The sequence below is a fragment of the Acomys minous genome (genome assembly GCF_964271855.1).
Source record: "Acomys minous genome assembly, chromosome: 10".
NCBI lineage: Eukaryota > Metazoa > Chordata > Mammalia > Rodentia > Muridae > Acomys > Acomys minous.
Genome location: NC_140491.1, coordinates 73,718,199 through 73,741,119, shown reverse-complemented (window position 1 = coordinate 73,741,119; position 22,921 = coordinate 73,718,199). Strand labels below are relative to the sequence as shown.

At 49.5% G+C, this 22,921-nt stretch overlaps 1 protein-coding gene across 8 annotated transcripts in view; it reads left to right on the top strand.

Annotated features, from left to right (window-relative positions):
- The window catches only part of TTLL11 (tubulin tyrosine ligase like 11), a 233,401-nt gene that overhangs the window by 86,553 nt on the left and 123,927 nt on the right, over positions 1-22,921 (top strand). For all 8 annotated transcript variants that reach the window (XM_084799159.1, XM_084799156.1, XM_084799157.1 and 5 more), the window contains exons 5-6: positions 4,304-4,399; positions 5,335-5,450. In XM_084799159.1, coding sequence (XP_084655285.1) covers positions 4,304-4,399; positions 5,335-5,450 — 212 coding nt within the window. The remainder of the gene's footprint in view (positions 1-4,303; positions 4,400-5,334; positions 5,451-22,921) is intronic.

Here is a 22,921-nt window from a genome sequence, read left to right as displayed (position 1 = left end):
ACACTGGTCACCTGTAAATAGTGTGTAGGTAGGTGTGTCACACCAGTCCATTTGTCTTCACATTAGCAGAAGCCTTTTCTATGGGGCCTTTTCAGGGCCCTGGGCACCTCTGGGAGCCTGAGCTGGGGCTGCAGCCTGGGCCTTAGCTGGAGCTGTGGCCTCTGCCTTGGTCTGAACCTTGAGCTTTGGTTGGCAGAGCCTACGACCCTTGGCCATGTAGTTTCGAATCCTCTTCCCAAGCTTAGGGTGAGCGACGAAAGCAAGCCATCTGAGTTTGCGGTGGGGCCCTTTAGCATCCTGGGCTTAATGGCCTTAGGCTTCACAGGGGCCTTAAATGGTCTCTACACGGCACTCACTGCCTTTGCGTTGTTTGCCTGCATCTTCAGGCCTTTCTTTCTTTCTTTTTTTTTTCCTTTTTCTTTTTTTCTTTTTTTCTTTTTTCGAGACAGGGTTTCTCTGTGTAGCCCTGGTTGTCCTAGACTCACTTTGTAGACCAGGCTGGCCTCGAACTCATGGCTATCGGCCTGCCTCTGCCTTCAGAGTGCCGGGATTAAAGGCGTGTGCCACCACACCTGGCCCTTCAGGCCTTTCTTGTGCTTCTTGGCAAAGTGCACGTTCATCAGGAACTTGGGGTCAACCCCCTAGAGAGATTCATACCTTTGTGACCGCGGTTTCTTGACGCCACTTCTGTGCCGTTTGTGGGACTGGTTGTGTGTGGTGTGGTTCCTGGACTTGGCCATGTCTGCACGGTAACCCGCGGCTCCCGCAGCGCCTCGGACCCCGCTTTTCTAACTTGATGTTGGAAGTGACGTGCCACTGTTTCTGCCCCTCCCTGTCTGAAACAGGCACTAAATGTAGCTTACAATCAAGTGGGTGGAGGTGGGTGGGGTTGCACAAATTCCTGAACACTGGGTCATGGGACTCACTGGGACGCCTGAGACAAGGTAGTTATATGGAGTCTGAGGAGTCCTGGGTCTCCTGGTTGAGAATACTTGGCTCAGCTGGTCATGTAGCTCCCTCGGAAGAGAACACTCTGTGGGAAGCTACACTCTGTGGGAAGTTGCTGGAAGCCTTTGTGTGAGTCTACAGCTCAGGCCCCTCTGCAACTCAGTTTGAAGCTTCTAGCGGTCTGCAGTGAAGCGCAGATGTTTTAAATCCCAGGACACGCTGCAGGTGGGAGGCACTAGCTACGTAATTGTTGTACGGCTCCACAAGACACAATCGCATGACTGAAAAGCCACCTCTCCATCCGACAACCCTTTTTGTGCCACAACTGTGTGGGAGGCCTAGGGAGAGGTCCTCTCCTTTCCAAGCTGCAGCTTCCGAGGGTCCCCTAAGAGGAGGGACTAGGTGAGATAAGTGATTTAAAAAAAATAAATAAATGTCTCTTCCTGGAAGTATGACATATTAAAAATAGGCCAAAGTTGATCCAATCTGCCTGTCTTCCTTCTTCCAAAAGTACACCATCTTGAGAAGTTGTGGACCAAGAAAAATCCAGACAGTGTTTTGTTTTGGTTTGGTTTGCTTTGCTTTGCTTTGCTTTTTGCCAGTTCAGACATTCCCAGATTTTAAATGGCAAGATCCAACCCCGAGTTCTTCCCGGTCCTGTGACTCTGAGATTCACTGGTAACTGGGTATTTCATCATCAAACTTGTTGAGAGGAAAATAATTCAGATGTCCTTAAAGTTACAAAAATAAATAAATAAATAAATAAATAAATAAATAAATAAATAAAATATATAATATTGCTTGGCCTTGGTGAAACACACAGTGTGACAAGTACTTTGCAGACTGTATTTCACTGTGTGCCCTGCTTGATGGTGCGTGGTTGTACAAAGAATTGAGTAAATATCATACCAACGAATGAATGAAATTCCTTATCCCCCTTTTATAGATAAAGACAGTGGGACCTAGAGCCACCGAGAGGCTTGCTTTCTGTCGTATAAGTTAAAGACAGAGAACTAGAATAGGAGTGGCTCTGGTGGCTCCGCAGCACACCTGTGCCTCTTCCTGTGGATGGCGTCGCTGGAGACTGGAAAGCAAGCTAGCAGAGATCACCTTCTATACGGCGAGCACATGCTAGGTGCTGCCTTTCAGAGGCATTGTTGGTGATGCTGCAGGGCTTCTCTGTTAATGCTCATCTTTCAGTGAGCAGTGCTCAGAGATGCCTGCTAACAAGCTAGTGAGGGCAACTGAGCTGAGACGGGAGCCCAGGGCTTTCTTACTCTACAGCAGCCCATGTAAGACTCAGTACCCTCATAACCATGCACCCACGTTCAGGTCCTTGAAGCGTTGGCATTGCTGGGTGCTGACCAACTTGTCGGGAGAGGTTTCACTGTCCCCCTGCTCCAGTTCTTGGCATTCCTTCCCATTCATAGTCCCCTGGGCCTGGAACAGGAGAGAGTCTCCCAGCTTTGGTAAAGTAGGAAGTCCATAGAGCAGAAAGCCGAGGCAGACAAGTCAGGGTGTCCTCAGCCTCATCTGCAGCACGTGCCTCAGGCCGGGGCCCAGGTTACACGGATGATGTGACCAGGCTCTTAAAGGCCTCATCAGTCACATCCACTTGCCATTTATTATTAAGCAGATCCGTAATACATGCGGCAGCTTCTTACCAATTCCCATGCCTTCCTTTTCATGACCATGGGAAGAAAAATAGTACAAGGGTGATTTTTTCCCCCTGCTCCTCATCCTGATTGCCCTTCACTGAGACATAAGTTCATCTTGAATCGTTCCCAAAAATGGCCATCCAGACTTTGATTTCATTAATATAGATGAAGCTACAGTTTGATAATTGTCATTTAACTAATGCATATTCTATATGGATGAGCAAATGGCTCCCCCTCGTCTTTCCCTGTAGAGCCCATAGATGAAGAAGTAGTCACTGTGCCTTTTTTCCTCTTTTGTCCTCTTATCCTCTGCATTATTTTTTTGAGACTCTGAGGCTGTGTCTGTTTTTTCAAAAGTTCTCTGATGTTATTACCTCTTGAGATGAGGGACCCCCATCCCTGATCTGAGGTTCGAGTCTGAACCTCATTAGGAGGGATCTCAGGGGTCCATAGTTATCCAGGCAAAGGCCTGTGAGTGCAAGATGCACATGGCCTTGGCCTGATGGGAAGACTTGCAAGGAATTCAGAGGCCAGGTGGCTGATGGCTGAGCCGCACCCGGGCTGGTCAGGGCTGATTTCAAGCACAGGTGGTGCTGGAGTGAGGCTTGGGTACCACCCTGGCCTCTGGTGGTGCTCTGTGGAGTCGCTGCACAGGGTCCCATGCTCGGAGTGGCTTTCCAGCCTGGCTGTATGCTCTGCTGTCACCATCAGGAAACTTAATGCTTTTTGAGCAAAGAGACACAGACACATATCTTATACTCACACAATTTTGGTGTGAAAGCCAACAGGCTCGCTCACTAGGCAGCCAGTACTGAGGAAGCCCACAGTCCTTTCTGGGGCTCAAATTCTGCTTCCTTCTAAGAGTGTCTTCATAGGATCTAATGAGATTGCAAATCGATCGTGTGTTAGATAGTTATTGATGGTGTGTGTGTGTGTGTGTGTGTGTGTGTGTGTGTGTGTGTGTGTGTGTAGCATGCACAGCTGTAGGGGGTCCTAGGAGCTGCAAAGGGAGTGGAGAAACCTCTTCTACAAATTTGGTTGGTACCCACCTATGTCATAGTCTCTATAATAAACCTCTCCCTGTTCTCTCCGTCCTCCTTCTCCTCCTCCTCCCCCCATCTCTCTCTCACACACACACCCCAAGAGGTTATATCTGCCTCACTGAGGGGAGGGCAGCTGCCACAGTCTACTCTGAGTGACTGACTCAGATGATGTAGCCTGGAGAATGAGCTGCTTTGAAATCTTACAAGACACTCACACACACTCCAGGTTAAGAAAGGTGGCCTCAGGTTTCTAGAGATGTAGCCAAAAAGCAACTTAACAGAGGAGAGTGGAACAAAAGGCCAAGAGAGAAATTGATGGACTGCTAGTAATCCCTAACATAATAAAAAGCCTGTTAAAGAGGAAAGAGGTCATTGTTTTATGGCACTTGGGATGACACAGAGAGTGCTGCAATGCACTGTGGGAATGCATCCCATTACAAAGGTTTCCATAAAAAAAAAATTCTGCTATCCATTTGGCCCGACAAGTACACTCTGAGGAGCAAGGGCTGTGGAGGACAGAGATCAGGGTCAAGGCCAAGGTTGGAGACTGAGTTTGAATTTATTTTCCCCTTAATGGCCCTAATACGGTACTCAATCCCTGAGAAGAAATTGTGGCCAGAGGGAATAATTCTGAATTATGTTTGCTCTGCCCAGATTCTAGGCTTTGACATTCTTCTGATGAAAAACCTGAAGCCGATGCTGCTTGAAGTGAACGCAAACCCCAGCATGAGAATTGAGCACGAGTACGAAGTAAGTGGTTGTAGCTCCTCCTGGACCGTGCTGCTGCAGAGCACGGACCCCTCCCTCCCCCGCCCCGTGCGAGGCGGCGTCCCCTTGGCTGCCCAAGACTTGCTGTCCTCGAAATTTCACAGCAAAGTTCCGTTCAAGTCAAATAATTTTAGTTCTGTTGAGCTCCAAGCAGAGTCTATTAATATAAGACCTTCTGACCCATGGTAATTTCCCAGCATGCCATTCTCCTCATTTTTAAGGTGGGAAACTTAGAAGCAGCCGAGCTTTTCCATCAGTTTTGACATGAACTAATTAGTTAGCCTCAGGAGATGAACTAATTGAAATTCTATGACTATGAGTTAGCCACGTTGACGTGATCAAGCCACTGAGATAAACAGTACATTTAACAGTGTTTGCCACCCCCCAAAACACATTTAAAGAGCTAGAGGAAAGAGCTAGAGGAAATACCCTTGAAATTGCTACTGGGTTTGGAGGGGGGATTATCTGGATTCTTTTAGTTTTCTTCAGCCCTCTTCGTATTCCCAACTCTTACAAAGTGAGCATGTATAAATTTGATAATCTAAGAAGCACAGCGCTAAGACCAGACATGTAACGCACACCTGTCATCCAGGAGTCCAGACGGGAGGGAGGGCAGAATCACAAGTTCAAGGCCACCCTCAGCTACATATCAAGTTGGCAGCCAGCCTGGGCTAACACAATAAAATCACAACAATAGCAAAGAAACCACAGTGCTGTTGTGTCTCTTTGTGCATTGTAGATTTTACAGAAGGGAATTGCGTTCTAGTATGAAAGGAAGGTTTAAGAATTCTCTTCTCTGGATTGGTGTAGCCCAAATATCCAACTGCACAACCATTTGAGCCAGTTGGCCGCACCTAGGCATAAGCATCAGAATTGGGTCACAGTTCGGCTCTAACTCAGAATCCTTACCTTCCAAGCTCTCTCCAGGGGTGTTTGAAAATATCCCCAGCCTGGTGGATGAAGAAGTGAAGGTGGCTGTGATCCGAGACACGCTGCGCCTCATGGACCCACTGAAGAAGAAAAAGGAGATGCAGTAAGTCTTTATGGTGCTGCTTGCTTCTGCTGGCTCTTGGATTTCTCTGCTCTCTGTCCCAAGCAGGTGAAGTAAGGTCTTGAAATCTAAATGAACAGATCACTGTTTCATAGACAGTCCCATGCAATAGCAACTCAAAACCAGGAGTAATTGGGAATACAGCTCAGGGTAGAGCATGTGCCTTGCATACGTGAGACCCTAACTCCAATTCCCAGCTCTGCATTCAGCCAGCCAACCACTTGACAAGCAATTGTATTGATCAGGCCAAGAGTTATGTGACACTGGGAGTCAGTGATGCATTTCCTGCAGCCATCCAAATCTGGAGGTAACCACTTTTCCAGTGACCGAATCTGCACTTGCGTAGTTTGTCCCATTTGCTGCCGCCCCCCCACCACCGCCACACACATACATGTTGGGTTCCCACAAAGTGTTTGTTGACTGATTATTGTTATGCCTGGGTTTGGGCAGAAACCTGAAAGCTGGCACTCGAAGCAGTTGGCCTCATACCCACGACTCGTCAGATTGACCCAAGAGCTCTCAGACACTTTGGCACTTGCTGCCATGGCTCGAGGCAAGGAGGAATGCTGACTCTCCCGGCCAGCAGCCTTTGTTAGGTCCCTCCGCTGAGATTCCTCAACAGTGGGGCTCAAGCCCAGCTATCGCATGAGCCACCCCCCAACAGTGCTTCTCACCCTTGATTGCACATGAGAACCTTCCAGAGCAGCTTTCGAAAAGGCCAGCACCGGGGGCTCCGCCCTCAGCAATGCCGATCTCTGACTTTGGCTTGAAGGTCTGTCCACAGACATCTGTAGGTTCCCTAGAGTGCAGCGTCTGGGCAGCCGTGGTTGAGCAAGCACACCTTACAGGAAATGTTAGTTAGCCTCAAAGATTGGTCATCTCATGGTCCCACGAACATTCACTTCTATGGTTTGTGTCGCTCATTCTGCCGGAGTGTACTCCACAGACTTCTCCTTCAGAGATGATGTCCCTGGGTCACCAAGTCCTCTGAGCATCTCAGGCCCAACAGTGGGCAAACGGTATAGCCACCAGCTAAACACATGCAGCTACTTTTACTACTTACCCCTCAGAAAAAAACACTGGTTGGAGTTGCAGTTCAGTTAGATTAATTGCAGTAAAGCACACTCCTTCAAAATCTATTCCGTAATGGTTATTGATCCCAGCAACCAAGATGAGATCCCAGGAGACTTTGTGCTCTGTGCAGGCAGGAGAAGGTGGCTTTCTGGAGCATGGGGGTGCAGGTTATTTTAGGATGCCCTTGACACATTGGTATTCCGACTTCTCTGGGAACAAGAAGTTCAAGATCCATTGTGTGACCTGAGCATACTTCTAAAGCTTAAATGTTTTTCTTTTGAAAATTTCCTGCACGAGTACTGGATTTACATCCTTTCCATTTCTCACACAGCCTCTCACATTCCTCGTAAGCCCGTCCTATTGCTCCACGTCAGTATTCATGGCCTCCTCATCAATAATTACAGATATAATCTACCAAGTCTACTAGTGCTGCTGTTGTGTGCGTGTGTTTAGGGCTGACCACTGGGGATTGGATGGCCTTGTCGAGGGATCTTCTCTGGCCATGCCCCCCTGAAGGAGGCCTGTCTCCTCTGTGCTCAGAAGCTATACCTCAGGCCAGTTTGGTTAGTAAGCCGACGGAGGCCTGGGCATCCTTTAACCTCTGCTACCAAATACAGAGAAGCAGAGGTTCCGCCCTTCACAGTAAAACAGGACAGACAGAGCTTTCATTTATTTCCCCTGTCTCTTGTTTCACGTTACCTATACAATCCATAAACGCTGAAGATCTGAAATGTAATTGCAGTGGAGCCCAGGACCATTGATTGGGAGGATGAAAGAGGCATTTTATAACTTATCAAGTCATAAGCAGCAGCATCTCATTTTTAATTTAAAAAGCATTGACGTTTGTATCGATACCCAGGGACAGAATTTCAGGACTCTGGCTTCCCTGCTAAGCTAGAAACCCTCTCACTTCCCCCTTTCTTACCTGTAGCATAAGGAGGTGTGTGAATAGCTAAATGCCATTTGCTGATTTTCCCCCTTAATTTCACTTTTATTTTTAGCCAGCAATGGTTGATCATCCATAAGAGCGCATTGCAGTCTGCAAAGTGCACTAATATATAAGCAATTATGATTGTGGTAACTTTACCCGATCTGAGGCTGAAATTATTCTCAGTGACTACATCTCAAGATCACTGGACAAAGCACAGGATGGGGGCCATAGAAAATGTGCAGGCTGTGGGACCAAAATCTGTGGGCCACACCATTCCAACTGTATTGAGTGACGTCACAGTAGAATTCCAGGGCGGAATTTGTCTGTAGAAGCAGAGTTTTCCAGTTATTTTTGTTGTTGTTTGAATTAGGTCTCACTATGAAGCCTAGGTAGGCCCTGGACTCACAGTCCTTGTGTCTCTGCCTCCCTAAAGGCAGGGGGACTGTAGTGTGTGTTTCCATGGCCAGCTCCAGAGCCCTGGTCATTGTCAGTTCCCACTGGGATGTTTCTCATCAAGACAGCTGGGGTGGGGTTTCACTTGCCTCACTCAGTCTTAAGAAGCCGGGCATGGTGGCGCACAACTTTAATCCCAGCACTTGGGAGGCAGAGGCAGGCAGATCACTGTGAGTCGAGGCCAGCCTGCTCTACAAAGCGAGTCCAGGACAGCTAAGAATACACAGAGAAACCAAAAAAAAAAAAAAAAAAAAAAAAAAAAAAAAAAAAAAAAAAAAAAAAAGAGCAGATGTCCCAAGATCCTCAGCCCCACGACTTCCCTGGAAAGGTGCAAAAGAACCATCAGAAAGGTGACGACATGGGCCCGTGCACCCTGCACCTCCGTACAACCCTTGGGACCTTCCTCGGTGAGGCGAGAGCAGTTCACAAGGTGGTCTGTGGGCAGAGGAGTCTGGCCCCGCTGACTACCTTCCGAATATAACAGCACTTCCTTTGCTGGGCACGGTGGTTTATGCCTGTAATCCCAGCACTCGGAGGCTCACGGGGTTTGCCATAAACTCAAGGAAAACCTGCACTATCCAGTGAAGCCCTGGCCAGGCCTGGACTACAGAATGAGATGCTATCTCAAAAAACTAAAGTGCTTTCTTATTTTTTTCCTTTTTGATAATTTATTTAATTTTATTTTATGTGCATTGGTGTCAGACTCATTGGAACTGGAATTACAGACAGTTGTGAGCTGCCATGTGGGTGCTGGGAATTGAACCCAGGTCCTTTGGAAGGGCAGACAGTTCTCTTAACCTCTGAGCCATCTCTCCAGCCCCTTCTTTTGAGGCTAAGAGACAGCATTCAAGTCTTTACTCTGTGATAAGCTCCTAGCAAATGCCTCCGAGAGTTGCATAGCTGCCTTAAGCCTCCAGGAGCCTTTTCTACATGATAGATAATGACATGTAAATAAAACAATGATAACTACATTCCAGTGAAACAACATAGCAGGCAATTTTTTTGTTTGGTTTAGTATTGGTTTTTGAGGCAGTCTCCCTGTGTGGTGTGTGCTAGCCTGGAACTTGCAATCAGTTCTCTTGGCTGGGCTTCCTGGGTCTGGAGTCCCAGGTGAGGGCCACCAGGCTGTTGATGACAGGCTCTCTCTAATGCCCACATTACTGACCAGTTAGGAAAGAAACCAAAGTAACGATTGGTTGTCACCTATGAGTTTAAAACCACTGGTGTATCATAAATCTGAGGTAATGAGATCACCATGCACTGACGCTGTCGCTGGAGAGGGCTACTGGTGGCTGTTAGAAAGCTGCCTAGCGTGTGGGAGGCCTTAGATTTGGCCCCTGGCGCCCCTCCCCACAAAAGTGCCCAATTTAGCGACATTTGGTGCATCTCCACTGTTGTAGGGACATGAGTCCCTCTAGCTCCAAAGATGTTTGTCAGTCCATGAGAAACTCATTCCTGTAAGCACTCCTTGCATCTGCAGACCTCACCACCACCACCACCACCACCACCACCACCACCACCTCCGCCGCCGCTGCCGCCACTGCTGGCACACCTCTCTGCCATGGATTTCCTGTTCCTGGTAACTTTTTAAAGAGAATTACACAATACGCGGTCTTTTGTGATTGGCTTCTTTCATCTGCATAATGTCCATGAGGTTCAGCATGCTATAGCGTGTATTTGAGCTTTATAGTGAATGCTCTATTATAAAGATTAGACACACTGCTGCTCAGTACTGGTTTCTCAGTTGATAGACAGTTGGGCAAAATCTTTTTTTCCAACCTGTGTGCGCTACAAGGATTAAGTTCTGATTTGATTCTTCTACATTAGTTTTCACTTGCAGGGAAAAGTTTTCTTTTCTGCCACAAGAAGCCATTAGAACTCTGGTGTAATCTGACCCCTCACTTTATTGGTAGAGACACAGGGGTCACCACTCTGCCTGGTTCATGTCTCCCCCTCACCTGTGTCTGAAGAACACTGAGCTGGCAACAGTGACCTTGACCTCAGCCAGAGCTGGGTGAGGTCCTTAACCTCTCACCATGCTCTGAGCTCAGCCAGTCTGCTTCCTTGCCTGGCAGCACTGACAAGGGCTGGTTCCCGGGGTCACCAAGGGTCAATCTGGCTACATTTTGAGACTACCATGATGGTGACAGCCACTCCTAAGCTTCTGAGGTGGTAGATCTCAGTGACAGATAAAGTCATGCTAGATCTGTGCCTCCCCCTGCGCACCCCTCCCAGCCCAGAAACTAAGCAGGAGAAAGTATATGTGGGTTGTGCCAAGTCACAAGGCTCCTGAGTGGCAGAGTAGACGTGACCAGTCTCCTCACTTGGAGATACTTCAGTGAGAAAGGGTACTTCAGAAGCCCGTCTTTGTCTTGAGAAACCTATCAGATGTGAATGAATGAATGGTATTCCCCACTTGCTCTCGGACAAGGGCCTACTTTGGGGGAGGTCCTCCTAACCCCAGAAGGGCCGCTTTGCTGGTTGCTCTTCCTTCCTAAATGCCGATCTTTCTGGTAACAAGACTCTTCTTGGGACTTATAAGCCTTTGAGACCCCTGAGTTTATAAACTACAGCAGGGCGGTAGGCGTGGAGGAATCCAAGGGGATTTTTGTTTGTTTGTTTGTTTGTTTTTTGTTTTTCAAGACAGGGTTTCTCTGTGTAGCCTTGGCTGTCCTGGACTCACTTTGTAGACCAGGCTGGCCTCGAACTCACAGCGATCCACCTGCCTCTGCCTCCCGAGTGCTGGGATTAAAGGCGTGCGCCACCACGCCCGGCTCCCCAAGGGGATTTTATAGAGACTGAGATGCCTCCCAGGTTCCTAGTTGCTGGCGTATGGACCGCTTGCCTCTCTGATTCAATGACTGCTGTTTGGGGCATGACTTATGGAAGCCCAGAAGGCCCTTTTCCTACAGGAACTTTTCACAGTCTGCTCCCACTTTACTTACGTCTTACCACTATAATAACCCTGTTTGCTGTAAAGAATGGAGAGAGCCCGCCAGAGCCGCTTCGGTGCCAACCAGAGACGCCCACGTGACGTTTTGCTTCTTACCTTGACAAGCATATCCCCGGGATCATTTGCCATTAGAACCAACAGCTGGAACTCAAAACAGGTAGATGCTACAGGAACCCAGGATAAAGGTGAAGCATTCTGAGAGAACGGCAGGAGGGACCTCCCAGGCACCCACTGGGTAGACAGGCCTCTGAGCGTGACCAAGGGGTGTGGCTTTGTCCTGAGCTGGAATAGAGTCAGAAAGCTCACAGACTCAAAGTCCTCCTGCTGGCATTGGCAATTATGCCTCACTGAAGTCACCTCAATAATAGGAAAGGTGTGTTCATTTTTAAGAGGACTTATTATTCTTATTATGTCCATGGGTGTTTTGGCTGCATGCAATGCCTCTGGAGGCCAGATGAGGGTGTCAGAGCCCCCTGGAACTGGAGTTAGAAATGGTTGCTAGCCGCATGCGGGTGCTAGGAATTGAACCCCAGTGCTCCTAACTGCTAAGCCACCTTTCCAGAACCATGTACACTAAGCCAGCCAGCCTAAAAAGGGCAGCATCCTTCTGGATGGTGACCATGCTTCTGGCAACAGACTCTTCTAGAAGAATCACCTCACTATCCTAGGGACTGGTCCATCTGTGTGTACACAGCTGATCTTTAATTAAATCCTGAGGTTCATCTGATGGCAAAAAAAAAATCTTTATGCTGAACCCCAGGGACCAGCACACACAGATCCCAAGTCCCTCTGAAGGTCCCATATGCATAAAAGAAGTCTGGGCCAAAGTAAGATGACTCTTTGTATGTTCTTTTGCACCAGAGAGACAAGAATTCCTTTATCTTGAGTGTTTACTGAGCACATACTATGTGTCAAGAGGAGGACTCCAGGAGTAAGTTAGCTCACAGGCCGGAAGGGGAGGACAGACCCATACGTAAAGATCTTTAGGGGGGCTGGGAGGGGGCTAAGTACAGTGACTACAAAGACAAACCGTCAGGGGAGAAAAGTGTTTGGAGAGATCATTTCCTGGCAGGAAGAATTTCCAAAGGAGATGAAGAGGTAGCACTGCAGCTGAGGCGGAAAGGGTGAGTAGGGGTTGCCAAGGGGAAGGATGTCCTGGCGGAGGAAGCAGCAGCAGGAGGCTCTGCAGGAAACCCTGAGAGAGCTCAGGTAGGCTGGAGAGACAGGTGCGTGAAGTGGCTTAGAGAGAGGAGGGAGGCGGGAGGAAACACCAGTGGCAAGCCAGAGACCCGAGGTGGGCAGCCTGGGAATGGCAAACCAAAGAAACTGGAGCTTGGTTTCAGTGTGGACTGTGTGGGGTCTTGAGGAAGCCCAGACGTGAAAGGGACCTTGTGTATGTGTGTCATTCCTGGAGAAAAGGCCAGACTTTTATTATCTAAGGCCAAAGTGGGCTGTTATCTTTGGAGGCTCCACATAACCTGTCAGAGGTTGGGAGCATCGTGGTTTGCAGCTACGGAGGCTCTCTGGTCCTCCAAGGTCTCGGGCTTGGGGTGGGTTTTCAGTAAACTAGACACACGTGAATGTATTTCCATGGGAAAACAGACAAGAGGTGGCTAATGGTAATTGCACTGCTCTGTGTGAAGCGCGCCGAGTCGTTTGTGTCTGAAAAGGTGGAAACAGTGAGAAGTAACTAGAAAAGCCTCTTGTGTGTGCAGTCTTCTGGGGGGTGGGGCGAGCAGGGGGGCATTTTTGAGGCTGATAGGCAGAGAGCACTTCCTGAAGAGTGTAATTTCAGAGAGATGTTAGGCAGGAACTGGGTCTCTCCTCCATGTAGGTGCCCTGCCCCCTGTGTGAGGAGAGATGGGAACAGATACGCAGCAGTGCTACTCGGCAATGCTGACCTGTGCATGAGCCTTCCCGGGAGTCATTCCAAGTGAAAATGGGTTTGCAGTTTCCTCATGCGCTATGCCGGTGACCCTAAAGCCTTGGTGTGTTCTTTAAATCAGAAGCTGTGGGCTGGGGAAGGGTTATGGTAGAGGCCACCTGTCGTCCCAGAATTTGGGAGGAGGGACCTCTGGGAAAGAGGCCCCGTCTCAATGAACAAAGTGAGGAGCTGCCTGCTTCCTTGTGAGCTAGAGCAGGGCCTTGTCTCTCCATTGATGTGGGCTAAGCAGTGAGCAGGTGATTCAGAGAGCGAAAGAACCTCAGCCAACCAGGAAGCCACTTGGTTTTCAATAATGTCCCAAACCGGAAGGAATGAAGTGCAGGCTGACGTGTGGAGTGAGGTCAGATCCCTGGCAGACAGGTTTTCCATCAGTGGTCGGACAGGGCTTTGTCTCCCTATACGTGTGATTACCTTGTCATCTGAGGGAAGAGAGCCACCGAGGTTGGAGAGCCACTCACGGTTTCTGGGAGCAAATGGGAGCGGCATGGGAAAGCACAAGAGTTCCACATCAGATGCCTCAGGGGTGAATCCTGGCGCTGCCATTTATAGCCATAAATGGTTCTGTCTCCCCACTCTGCAGTGTTTCTTCATCCATAAAAGGGAGTTTTTCAGTTGGCTTTTTTTTTCCTTTTCTTTTTTAATCTGCAAAGCAATGAAAAGTTCTTGCTTTGGAGGGAGGGAGAATCTTGCCTATTCTTAGGAGAGCCCTTGCTATGGGAAATGTCCTATCTGAATAGTTTTAAATAGGTGGACTATTATGGAGAGAGAGAGAGAGAGAGAGAGAGAGAGAGAGAGAGAGAGGGAGGGAGGGAGGGAGGAGAGAGAGGATGTTATGTGTGTGAGTATGTGTGCATATATGTATGTGTGTGAGTGTGTGTGAGTGTGTGTGTGTGTTTGTGTGTATGAGAGGAGAGGCAGTATAGTGAGTAGGAAGAGAGCTACAGCAGTGACAGGTTAATCTTTGGCTGGGGGGAGGGATTTGATTTCCCTCTAATTATCTGCTAGATTAAAAGAAATGAAAGTTGAGAATGAAAGTCCGCTCCGGTAATCCCCAGAGCCCTGGGTTATCGCACCAAATGGTCGGCAATACTCTCCAGCTGCTCTCCTTTCTCCTCTTTTCATCCAGTTTCCATTTCTCCCTTCACTTTGAGCAACTCTCGAGGCAGAGGCTAATGTGCGGGGCGTGGGAGAGGGCAGGATCTGAGCAGGATCTGGCCCCAAGCTGCTCCACCCCCCACCCTTGCCAAGTCAGGGCCGCCCCATGAGTAGAGCATCACTGCACTCCTCCCCCTCCCCCCCCCCACCCCTGCAGCTGCAGAGCCAGCTAGCTCTCCCTGGCTGGTGCATGGCTTCCTTAACGTGGGGGAGGATCCCCTCTCCCTCCAGGCTGTGCTGTGCCACACACACACACACACACACACACACACACACACACACACACACTGCAGCACACAAGCTGTTAGCATGTCAGTGAATGCACAAGAGAAAGCAAGAATCCATGTAGACCTGCACCAGAGGCTGGGGCAGTTGGTGTACCTGAACCTGGTAAGCTACAGGAGGCAGCAGCAATGCCAACAAGAGGCATGCTGGGTCTTCCCCGTCCCCGCCCCCCACCCCTACCCTGGGGAGTGTGAGGCAGGGTGGAAGTGGTACAGAAACCTCAGAAGAAGCTCCAAGTGGGTACAAGGCAACCAGAAAACTGGGACTGTAATGCTCATAGCCATGTCACTCATGAAACTACAAAGCAGGGGGAAAAGCTATGCCCCCCCTCATAGAAGAACACGCTACAGTGTCTAGAGTAAGTTAACGGAGACAGGAAGACCCATCCTGAATGTAGGCTAGGATCCTGGCTGAGTCAAACAGGAAAAAGAGCACCAGCATTTCTCTTCCTGCTCCCTGGCTGCAGGTGCAAAGCGGCCAGCCACCTCACACTCTCGCTGCCACGGTGGCAGTGACATCTGTTTTATTCCTGTATATTTTGAGCCATAATAAGCTCCTCCCTCCTTAACTTTGTAAGTACTCCAGCAACACAGGAGTAGTATCCCGTGCATCATCCATATGGTGGCAGCTCACAGGCAGTCTCTTGGTCACACCACGGCACTTGGCTCCAGGTGTGCATTGCGCCCATGTCTGTCTTGGGTGGAGGTGACAAAGGAGCCAAACTCTACTACAGAGGTGGAAGGTTTCTCCAAAGTGCCTGCCTCCATGGCTCCTTCGCCAGCTCGTAATCATCATCACCGTCATTACCCACACACCTGCACGGTGTGTTGCTGACTTTCATTTGTCCCAGAGCACTTCCTGTCCAGCATCCTCCCAGCTGCATGCAATAGGCAGCCCAGGAGTCCTCAGTCCGTGCTAGAGACCAGACACTCTAAGATTCAGAGAGACTGTCCTCAGATCAAGGACCCCCATCTTTTCCTGGCAGGAGGAAGAAGCCAGTTGCCTGCCTACTAAATGGGCTGAGGTGGGATTTCTGCACACGATGAACCCAGTGCCGTGCTAAAGGGGACAGAGACTAGACCGTGTCCTCTGAGGCCTGATTAAGTAGAGGAGCTGGAAATCCTCTGCCAGGAGGGAAGAAAGGCAGCGAGGATGTCTCAGCCCAGCTGCGAGGATGTCTCAGCCCGGAGGCGAGAGCCAAGGGCAGAAGTTGTTTGTAGCTTCCAAGGCTGTAGTGGGAATGGAATAGGGTCTCTGCAGGTGCCGCACCCGCCAGTGGCAGAACAAGGGAGTGAGCTGAAGTCTGTGGAGACAGTTAAACTCAGTGAAACAAGGAAAAACAAAAGGAAGCCCAAAGTGTTAGGAACTGACTCAAAGGGGTCATGAGTCCCATGCAGCCGGAAGTAGCCAAGCCATAGTCAAGTAGATGGTGGCGTAAAGAACGCCAGCCTGGGGGGGGGCGGCTGGAGAGATGGGTTAAAAGCACTGTCTACTCTTCCAGAGGTCCTGAGTTCAACTCCCAGTAACCACATGGTGACTAACAAGCATCTATAATGTGATCTGATGCCCTCTTCTGGACTGCAGGTCCAGGCAGGCAGAACACTGTATATATAATAAATAAATAAATAAATAACTCTCTTTTAAAAATTAAAAAAAAAAAAAAAAAAAAAAAAGAACGCCAGCCTGGGCTGAGTACACATCAGCTCAGATCTTGAGCGTGTGACTGAGCAAATTACTTACCCTCCCCAAGGCCCGGCTTCCCATGCTATAGAGTGAGGACGATGGTGGGATGATGCCTGCTTTGCACATTGGTTGGACCATCAGTCAATACTTAAGGCAGACAACTCAAAGGAGGAAGAATTTCATCTTAGCTCTCGGCTTCAGAGGGCTCACAGCCACTTGGCACTACTGTGATGATTCAGAGCATCGTGGTCAGCGGGTGTTAGAACAAAGCCACTTATCTCATGGCAGCAAAGAGAAGGGCACAAAACAGCCCCTTGCGAGCATTCCCTCAGGGTCCTGCTTCTTCTCACCAGACCCTACTTTCTGCAGTTCCCCCTATATCCCAAGAGCTCAGAAAGTATGCACCCACCAATAGATGAGCCCATTGATGAAACCAAATCCTTCATGGTCTGGTTGGCTGGGCCCTCCTGAATTTTGCTACATTGGGGGCCACACCTTCAACTCATGAGCTTTGGGAGGGACATAGTAGTTATTAGGTGCAAATAAGGGGTCAAAACAGATCTCAGGGTCCATTCCCTTTAGAAGTATCTATTGGGTTCTTCTTAGGGGTGTGGCATGTATTACCTACATGTGGGGCCAAGGAGCTGTGTGACTAGGGGAGCTGGCCTGGAGCAAGAGTGAAGTTGAGGCATCTCCAAACCCCAAAACTCTCATCTTGAGACCAGCAGGAGTATGACTTCTCTCTCCCTGTCCTAGGCCTGCATGTCCTGGCACATGTAGCCTTATAGCCCCCACCTCTGCCACCCTTGAGGTGGTCATGCTGCCTGGTGACCAGGTTGCAGGTTAAACTTCCTCTCTTGTGTCCAGCAAGCACCTGGACTTCCTCTCCATGCAAATAAGATATTCCCAACCCCCCACCCTCAGTCAGTGATGCACACTCACCCTGAAGGCCTCTACCCACTCCCCAAAGGTTTAACTAGCTTTTGTTTCTGGCCTCCCCCTCAGTTAAATGAGCTGCCTGAGGTCTCCATCAAACCCCACTGCTGGCTGATCCTGCCTCACTTTCCCTCTCAGGCCACCGGTCTCATCGTGGGCAATTATGGGGAGCAGAGTAGCAAGGACACAGGCATGCCCATCAGTTCATATGCAGACCCACCCCTTGAACTTGTGATGCCCTAGATCGAGTACAGTTGAGATCCCAGCTCTGCTAGCCTCTCTTGTATCTTCCCACTCTTGACCCCAGCACTTCAGGATGAGGGGGCAGGGACACTTTAGTACACACACACACACACACACACACACACACACACACACACACACACAGCTCAATCCACAGTCACCTCTACCCCACTTGGTTCTGGCTCTCCTTGACATGCCCTGAGGTCCAGAGGGAAGACACCAGAAGCACCTTCTGCTTAGACAGGTAGATGCTAGCCCTGTAGGAGTGAGATTATAACTTCTAGGAATCTGGAATGGAAGTGCGGAGGGTGTGGGGTTTGGGCTTTTCTGTTGATGCGGTGTCTCTTTGATCTCAACAATCCCTCACCCAGCTCTTGAATTCAGAGCCCTGGGCAGGGATCCATGGCCGGAGTCTGAGGGCAAGCTTTCTTTGGGGTCTGTGAGTGGTGGTGTTTACTTGTGGTACTTGGATGTGTTCAATCATGCGCCATTGTGAGGCCTCAGTGGCATTCTGAGGAGAAGGATGAAGAGCCAGGGGAGCAAGGGGAAAAAACAGGGTGCTGGGTGGGGTAAAATATCAGGACAGGGCCAGGAGCTATGCTCTCCGTAGAGGCAGGTTGGACTCAGCTCTCTTCTGGCTCAGGCCTTATTTCTATAGTGGTGAAGGGAATCTATGAGCTGGGGCATAAGGAAGACAGGTCTGGGCAGAAGTAGAGGAGCCTCCTGAAGATGGAGTATCACCCGTGTGAAGGAACACACACCTTCCTCTGGATGGGGAGAAGAGAGAGTGGCCAGGATTAACCCTTGGCCATTTTACCTAGAGCTGAGGACCAAACCACAGCCCCTTTATAATAGCCAACTGGGCCATGGTGAAGGCAAGAAAGATTGCCAGGCCATGTCAGCAAGACTGCCCTCGTCCCCAGGTCCTTTGCTTTAGTGTCTGCTGAAGTGAGTAAAGGTTCTGGGCTGACAGGGCCAATCCCTGATACAGAGCCATAAAGCTGTTAGCAGCGGGGGTGTGGGGCCGATGCCACCCAAACTTGAGTAGGAGGTCACAGTCACCAGAGGGGCTGTGAAAGCCCAGACCGCGTAGCCTACCTGGAGTTTCCCACACTGTGCGCTTCTGATCTGCTTCTGGTGCTGTCCTTGCCCTGACAGGGAACAACACCTACCCTGCCAGTCGGTGCTTCAGGTCTGTCCCACCATCAACCACCCCCCTGGGAAGCAAGCCCCAGCCCCTCCTCTGGGGCTTAGGGCTGGGATAATCAGTATAACTCATTCTTATACATAAGAGGTGGACAGTGCCCCTAGGGAAGGACACCCTGGAGACAGGTTACCAGAAAGTCCAAGAGCAAGGGGTGCCCTAGTTCAATAGGGCATAGTTCATGATGCTTGCAGCCAGAGCACAGGGCCACACCATAAATTTTTTGTTTATCTGCTTCCTTCCCTTGCCTTTCTGTGTGTGTGGGTTTCTTAAGACAATCGAAGTATTGATGGTTGTCAAACCCAACCTTTAAGGCATCGTCACATCCACTTAAAACAATTCTAATGAGAGAGAAGTTGCAGATCCTCCTCCTGATCCCTTGCACTCTCCCGCAGCAGCTGGTTTGCAGGCGAAGTCCTAGATGCATTCTTAATTTTGACTCAGCCTTTCTCTCTAGCAGAACAAGTGGCAGGGAAAATTTTTTCTCTAGGCAACAGCAGCACTTCTGTCTCATTTGTTTGGTTTTTGTTTTTCCCACTGTAACATGGCAGCTTGCGAGGCTGCTGATTTGAACCTCGGCCCTTCTAGGAAAGCGTCCTTCCTTCGTGATCCATAAATACAACCTGCAGGTTTTAGCCATTTAATTATTGAATGCGGAAGTGCTCCTTCACTCCATGAATACTTTAAGATGAAACAGTAGACAAATTCGACCTTGCTCCCAAATTTCACTGGGGCCCAGGGAGCTCTGCCTACCCAAGTTCCTCCTACCCTTTAGTTTGCCCTTGGGTCTCAAAATGTCCTTGCTGGAAATAGAACCTGAAACAACACTTCTACAGACAAGGATGCTGTCCTCTGTGGTGCTGGAGGCAGAGGGTTTTGGAGTCCTCTGGGCCTGGATCTGAGGACAGCTCTTCCCCTGACTCCCTGTGAAACCTAGGGCATTGGCTTCCCTGAGTCTTGGTTTCTCCTTCGGTAAAAGCTGCTCAGCAGTATTGCAATGGTAAAACGAATCCCCGAGCCCAACCCGCAGCACACACACCGCCTGGGCGTGGGCAGCATCTTGTGACTGGTAATAGTTGGCTAATTCCCCTTATTGTTATGACCATCCACTATCGCAGTGCTGAGCGCAGAGGGCTAATATCACTAGCGTTATTACAGTTCTCTCAATTGGATGCACACCGAGATACAGCTGTCCTTCCCAGCATCCCCCGTAGTACCAAAATCTGTGGATGCTCGAGTCCCTTACATAAATCAGCAGAGTGTCTGCCTGTGACCCACACACCTGCCCCACACACTTTAGATTATGTGCAGATTCCTTGTAGTATCTAATACAACGTAAATGCTGCCTAAGCAGTTGCAATACTGTGCTGTTTAGGAAATGACTCTTTGTAAATAGGCTATACACAGTCGGAAAAATGCAGTCTCTGTCCCGAGTATTTCCCATCCTTGGCTGAGTCCTTGGACACAGACCTCACAGATGCAGAGGGCCAACTGTATACAGGTTTCCTCCATTCAAGTCATGTGTGTTCTATTTTTTGAAGACAGGAAGTTATCTAGACAAGCAGCTAGCATTAACAGCAGTAAGTCAGCAGTGCCTATGTTTCCAGTTTAATTAAAGTGGCCCTTGCCTGATGCGAAGCATTTGCTCTGTTTGTGCCTCACACTGGTCCCTCTAATTTTCATGAAGATTTTGTCACATCACATGGGTGGGGACCCTACATAAAAGCAGCCACCCAGGAAAGGCAGCCCCAACCCAGCTAGGAGCCGAGGTCCTGGGCTGCTAGTGCCACGCTGAACTCTGAAGCCGACCTTGGGCAAGCGTCTCCACTCTACCCTCGGCTCGTCGTTGGCTCATCTGTGCTGTCTGCCGTGTTGCAAAAATATAGGCATGTGTGATTTATTATTTGGAAGAGAGAGAGATAAAAATAAAAAGGAAGATTTCATCTTTTAAAAACCCTTGGACTCTGCAAGTTTTGCCGGTTGTTTTTAAACCATTAGGCATGAGGTGCCAGATACTCGAGGCCAGCCTAATTGGGAGTTGTAGTCCCTGTCTTCACTTGCACTGAGTGTCTCTGACAGTCTCTCACCACCCCGCCGCTTGCTTCCAACTACAGCGATCTGCTTCTCTGTGTGGCAGTCACAAGAAACACTTTGGTCCTGCTTATAAACGTTAATTAGTTTGAAGAAGAGAAACAGGATTTGTGGTTCTTAAAATAGTCGTGGATACAGAGTAGAGTTCTTGTAATCTGGATGTTTCATTAGGATGCCTCTGTGAGGCTTTGCATGGATCTGCTGCCCAAGCTCATGACGAGCATCTTCCAAACTGGGAAAGAACCATCTTCCACTCTGCTCTTAGCTACTGTAGATGTGACCTCTGTGTCCTCTGTGGTCTGACCGCACGCTGTACCTGCTGTCTGTGAGGCATCTTTTTGCACAGATGCTAGAAGCCTGCTCAGTCGGTCTGTGTGGATATGCAGTGTTGGTGAAGTGACCAGACAGTAGTGCTTCTATGGGTAATATGACAGGCGTGGTGCCTCATACACATAATCCCAGCCTTAGGAAGGCTGAGGCAGGGGGATTATGATGAGGTCAAGCCCATCCTGAGCTCTGTAGTGAGTTTTAGATCAGCAGGAGACTTTGCGTAGCAGCCCTGCCTCAATCACTAGCTTGCTTCTTTAATGCATGCTATGGGCCAGGCACCATATTGGGCGTGTGGATACAAAGATAATGTTGTGTGTGCAGCTTTCCACATCTCTCCATCAAGGATCTTGGGTTCCACTGCTGTGCTGTTGCTTTGGTGTGTGTGTGTGTGTGTGTGTGTGTGTGTGTGCCTTGCACCAAATGTGTGCCGTGCCCACGGAGGCCAGACAGGACCTTCAGATCCCCTGGTATTAGAGTAACAGGTGTCTGTGAGCCACCATGTGGGTGCTCAGAATAGAGCCTGGGTCCTCTGGAAGAGCAACCAGTGCTCCTAACTGCAGAGTCCTAGCCCCTGCACCCATCTGCTGGTTAGTGTTAACTGTCACTTTGACATCACCTGAGAGGAGCATCTCACCGGAGGGATTTCCTAAAACAGATTGGTCTGTGGGCATGCCTGCGAGCGCCTTGATAGTCAGCCGAGGTTAGAAGATCCAATCCTGAATGCCGCTGATACTATTTCATGGGCTGAACCCTGAACTGCATGAGAGTGATGAGAGCCAGCAGAGCATACGCACCAAGCAAGCAGGTGATGCCTTCTTTGCTCTTGGCTGTGGGTACCTGGGGACCAGCTGCCTAGGTTCCCGCCTTAACCTCCTCTCAGTGCTAGCTGGAACCTGGTCTTGTGAGTTGAATAAGCCCCTCCCTCCCCTAAGTTGCTCTTGTCAGGACATTGCATCCTAGCCATAGACATGGAATCAGAACAACTGCTGAGGGCCCGTCCTGTCCTACCAATCCATCGACTCCGTTTTTTCATCCTCGGCAGTCAGTCTCAGGCCATTACATGAGGCCTGGTGGGGTTGGGAGTTTGTCTGTGTACTGGGAGGACTGACTGGTCTCCACATAAACTGTTTTTGGCTCTTGCTTGATGGTTGGGGAATATCTGGTTAAACGCCTCTTCTCAGCACCTATTGGTGTTCAGGTTCCCTTACGCTGTGCCTTAGATTTAGGTCTCTAAGTTGGGGGAAGTTTAGTAGCTTCTTCATTGCATTCATTGGATTTGTGCTTTCCTTCTTTCACACTTAAGACGTTTTTCAATCTTGCTCTATCCGCCCCGCTTTTCCCACTAAACTATGTGCATTCATCTGAATTAAAGAAATTATCCTCGTACAGTATAATGTTTATTTATCACACACCTGACCACATGTAAGCCTCATGGTCAGATGAGACCATGAAACAGAGCCAGCGGGGGCCCTCCCTTCCCCCCAGCTTCAGCGTTATGTGAAAATGAGGCAAAGGAGTAAAGAGAAGCCCCAATCTCTCCTTCATGGTGGAAGAGACATCTTCAGGCAAACGAGCTTCCTGCCACTGACTCCAGAGTGTGGCTTTCCCTGCAGCCCACGCGAGGGCTGCGGGAGCCCGAGGCGCCTGCCAGCGGTAGGAGGCAGTGGGCGTCTGGACCCCTCCGCTCCAAACTCCTCAGTCGCCAAAGGCATTCCATCTCCCCAAAGGGAGGCCCCAGTGCTGCTGTGTCTAGTTCTGGGGTGAAATGAGGCTCAGGGAGCAGCGCCCCTCACAAACAGAAGTGGCTTTTGCTTTAGCCCCCAAAGTCTCGGGTTCCAATTCTAGTCGGCCATGTTCAGCGGCTCTACGACCCCAGGGGGCTCCTGCCCACACTGCACCTCCCCTGCAGAAACAGATCGTGGTGGGTCGCCGAGAAGTCTGAGGAGCTAACACACGCATGCGCCTCGCTTGTGGTGGGTGCTCAGTGTGTAATAATAAGTCGGATGAGACAGCACATACAGCCAACCTCGGTAAATGGTGCAGATTTATATAAATTGTCTCTATATAAGTATAAAGAAACACTGTTATGTTTTGTGGTGGTTATAGCTCATCTTGATTTTTTTTTTTCTGTTTGTTAGCACTTATTTCAATAGCCGGGCACCTGGCGCTG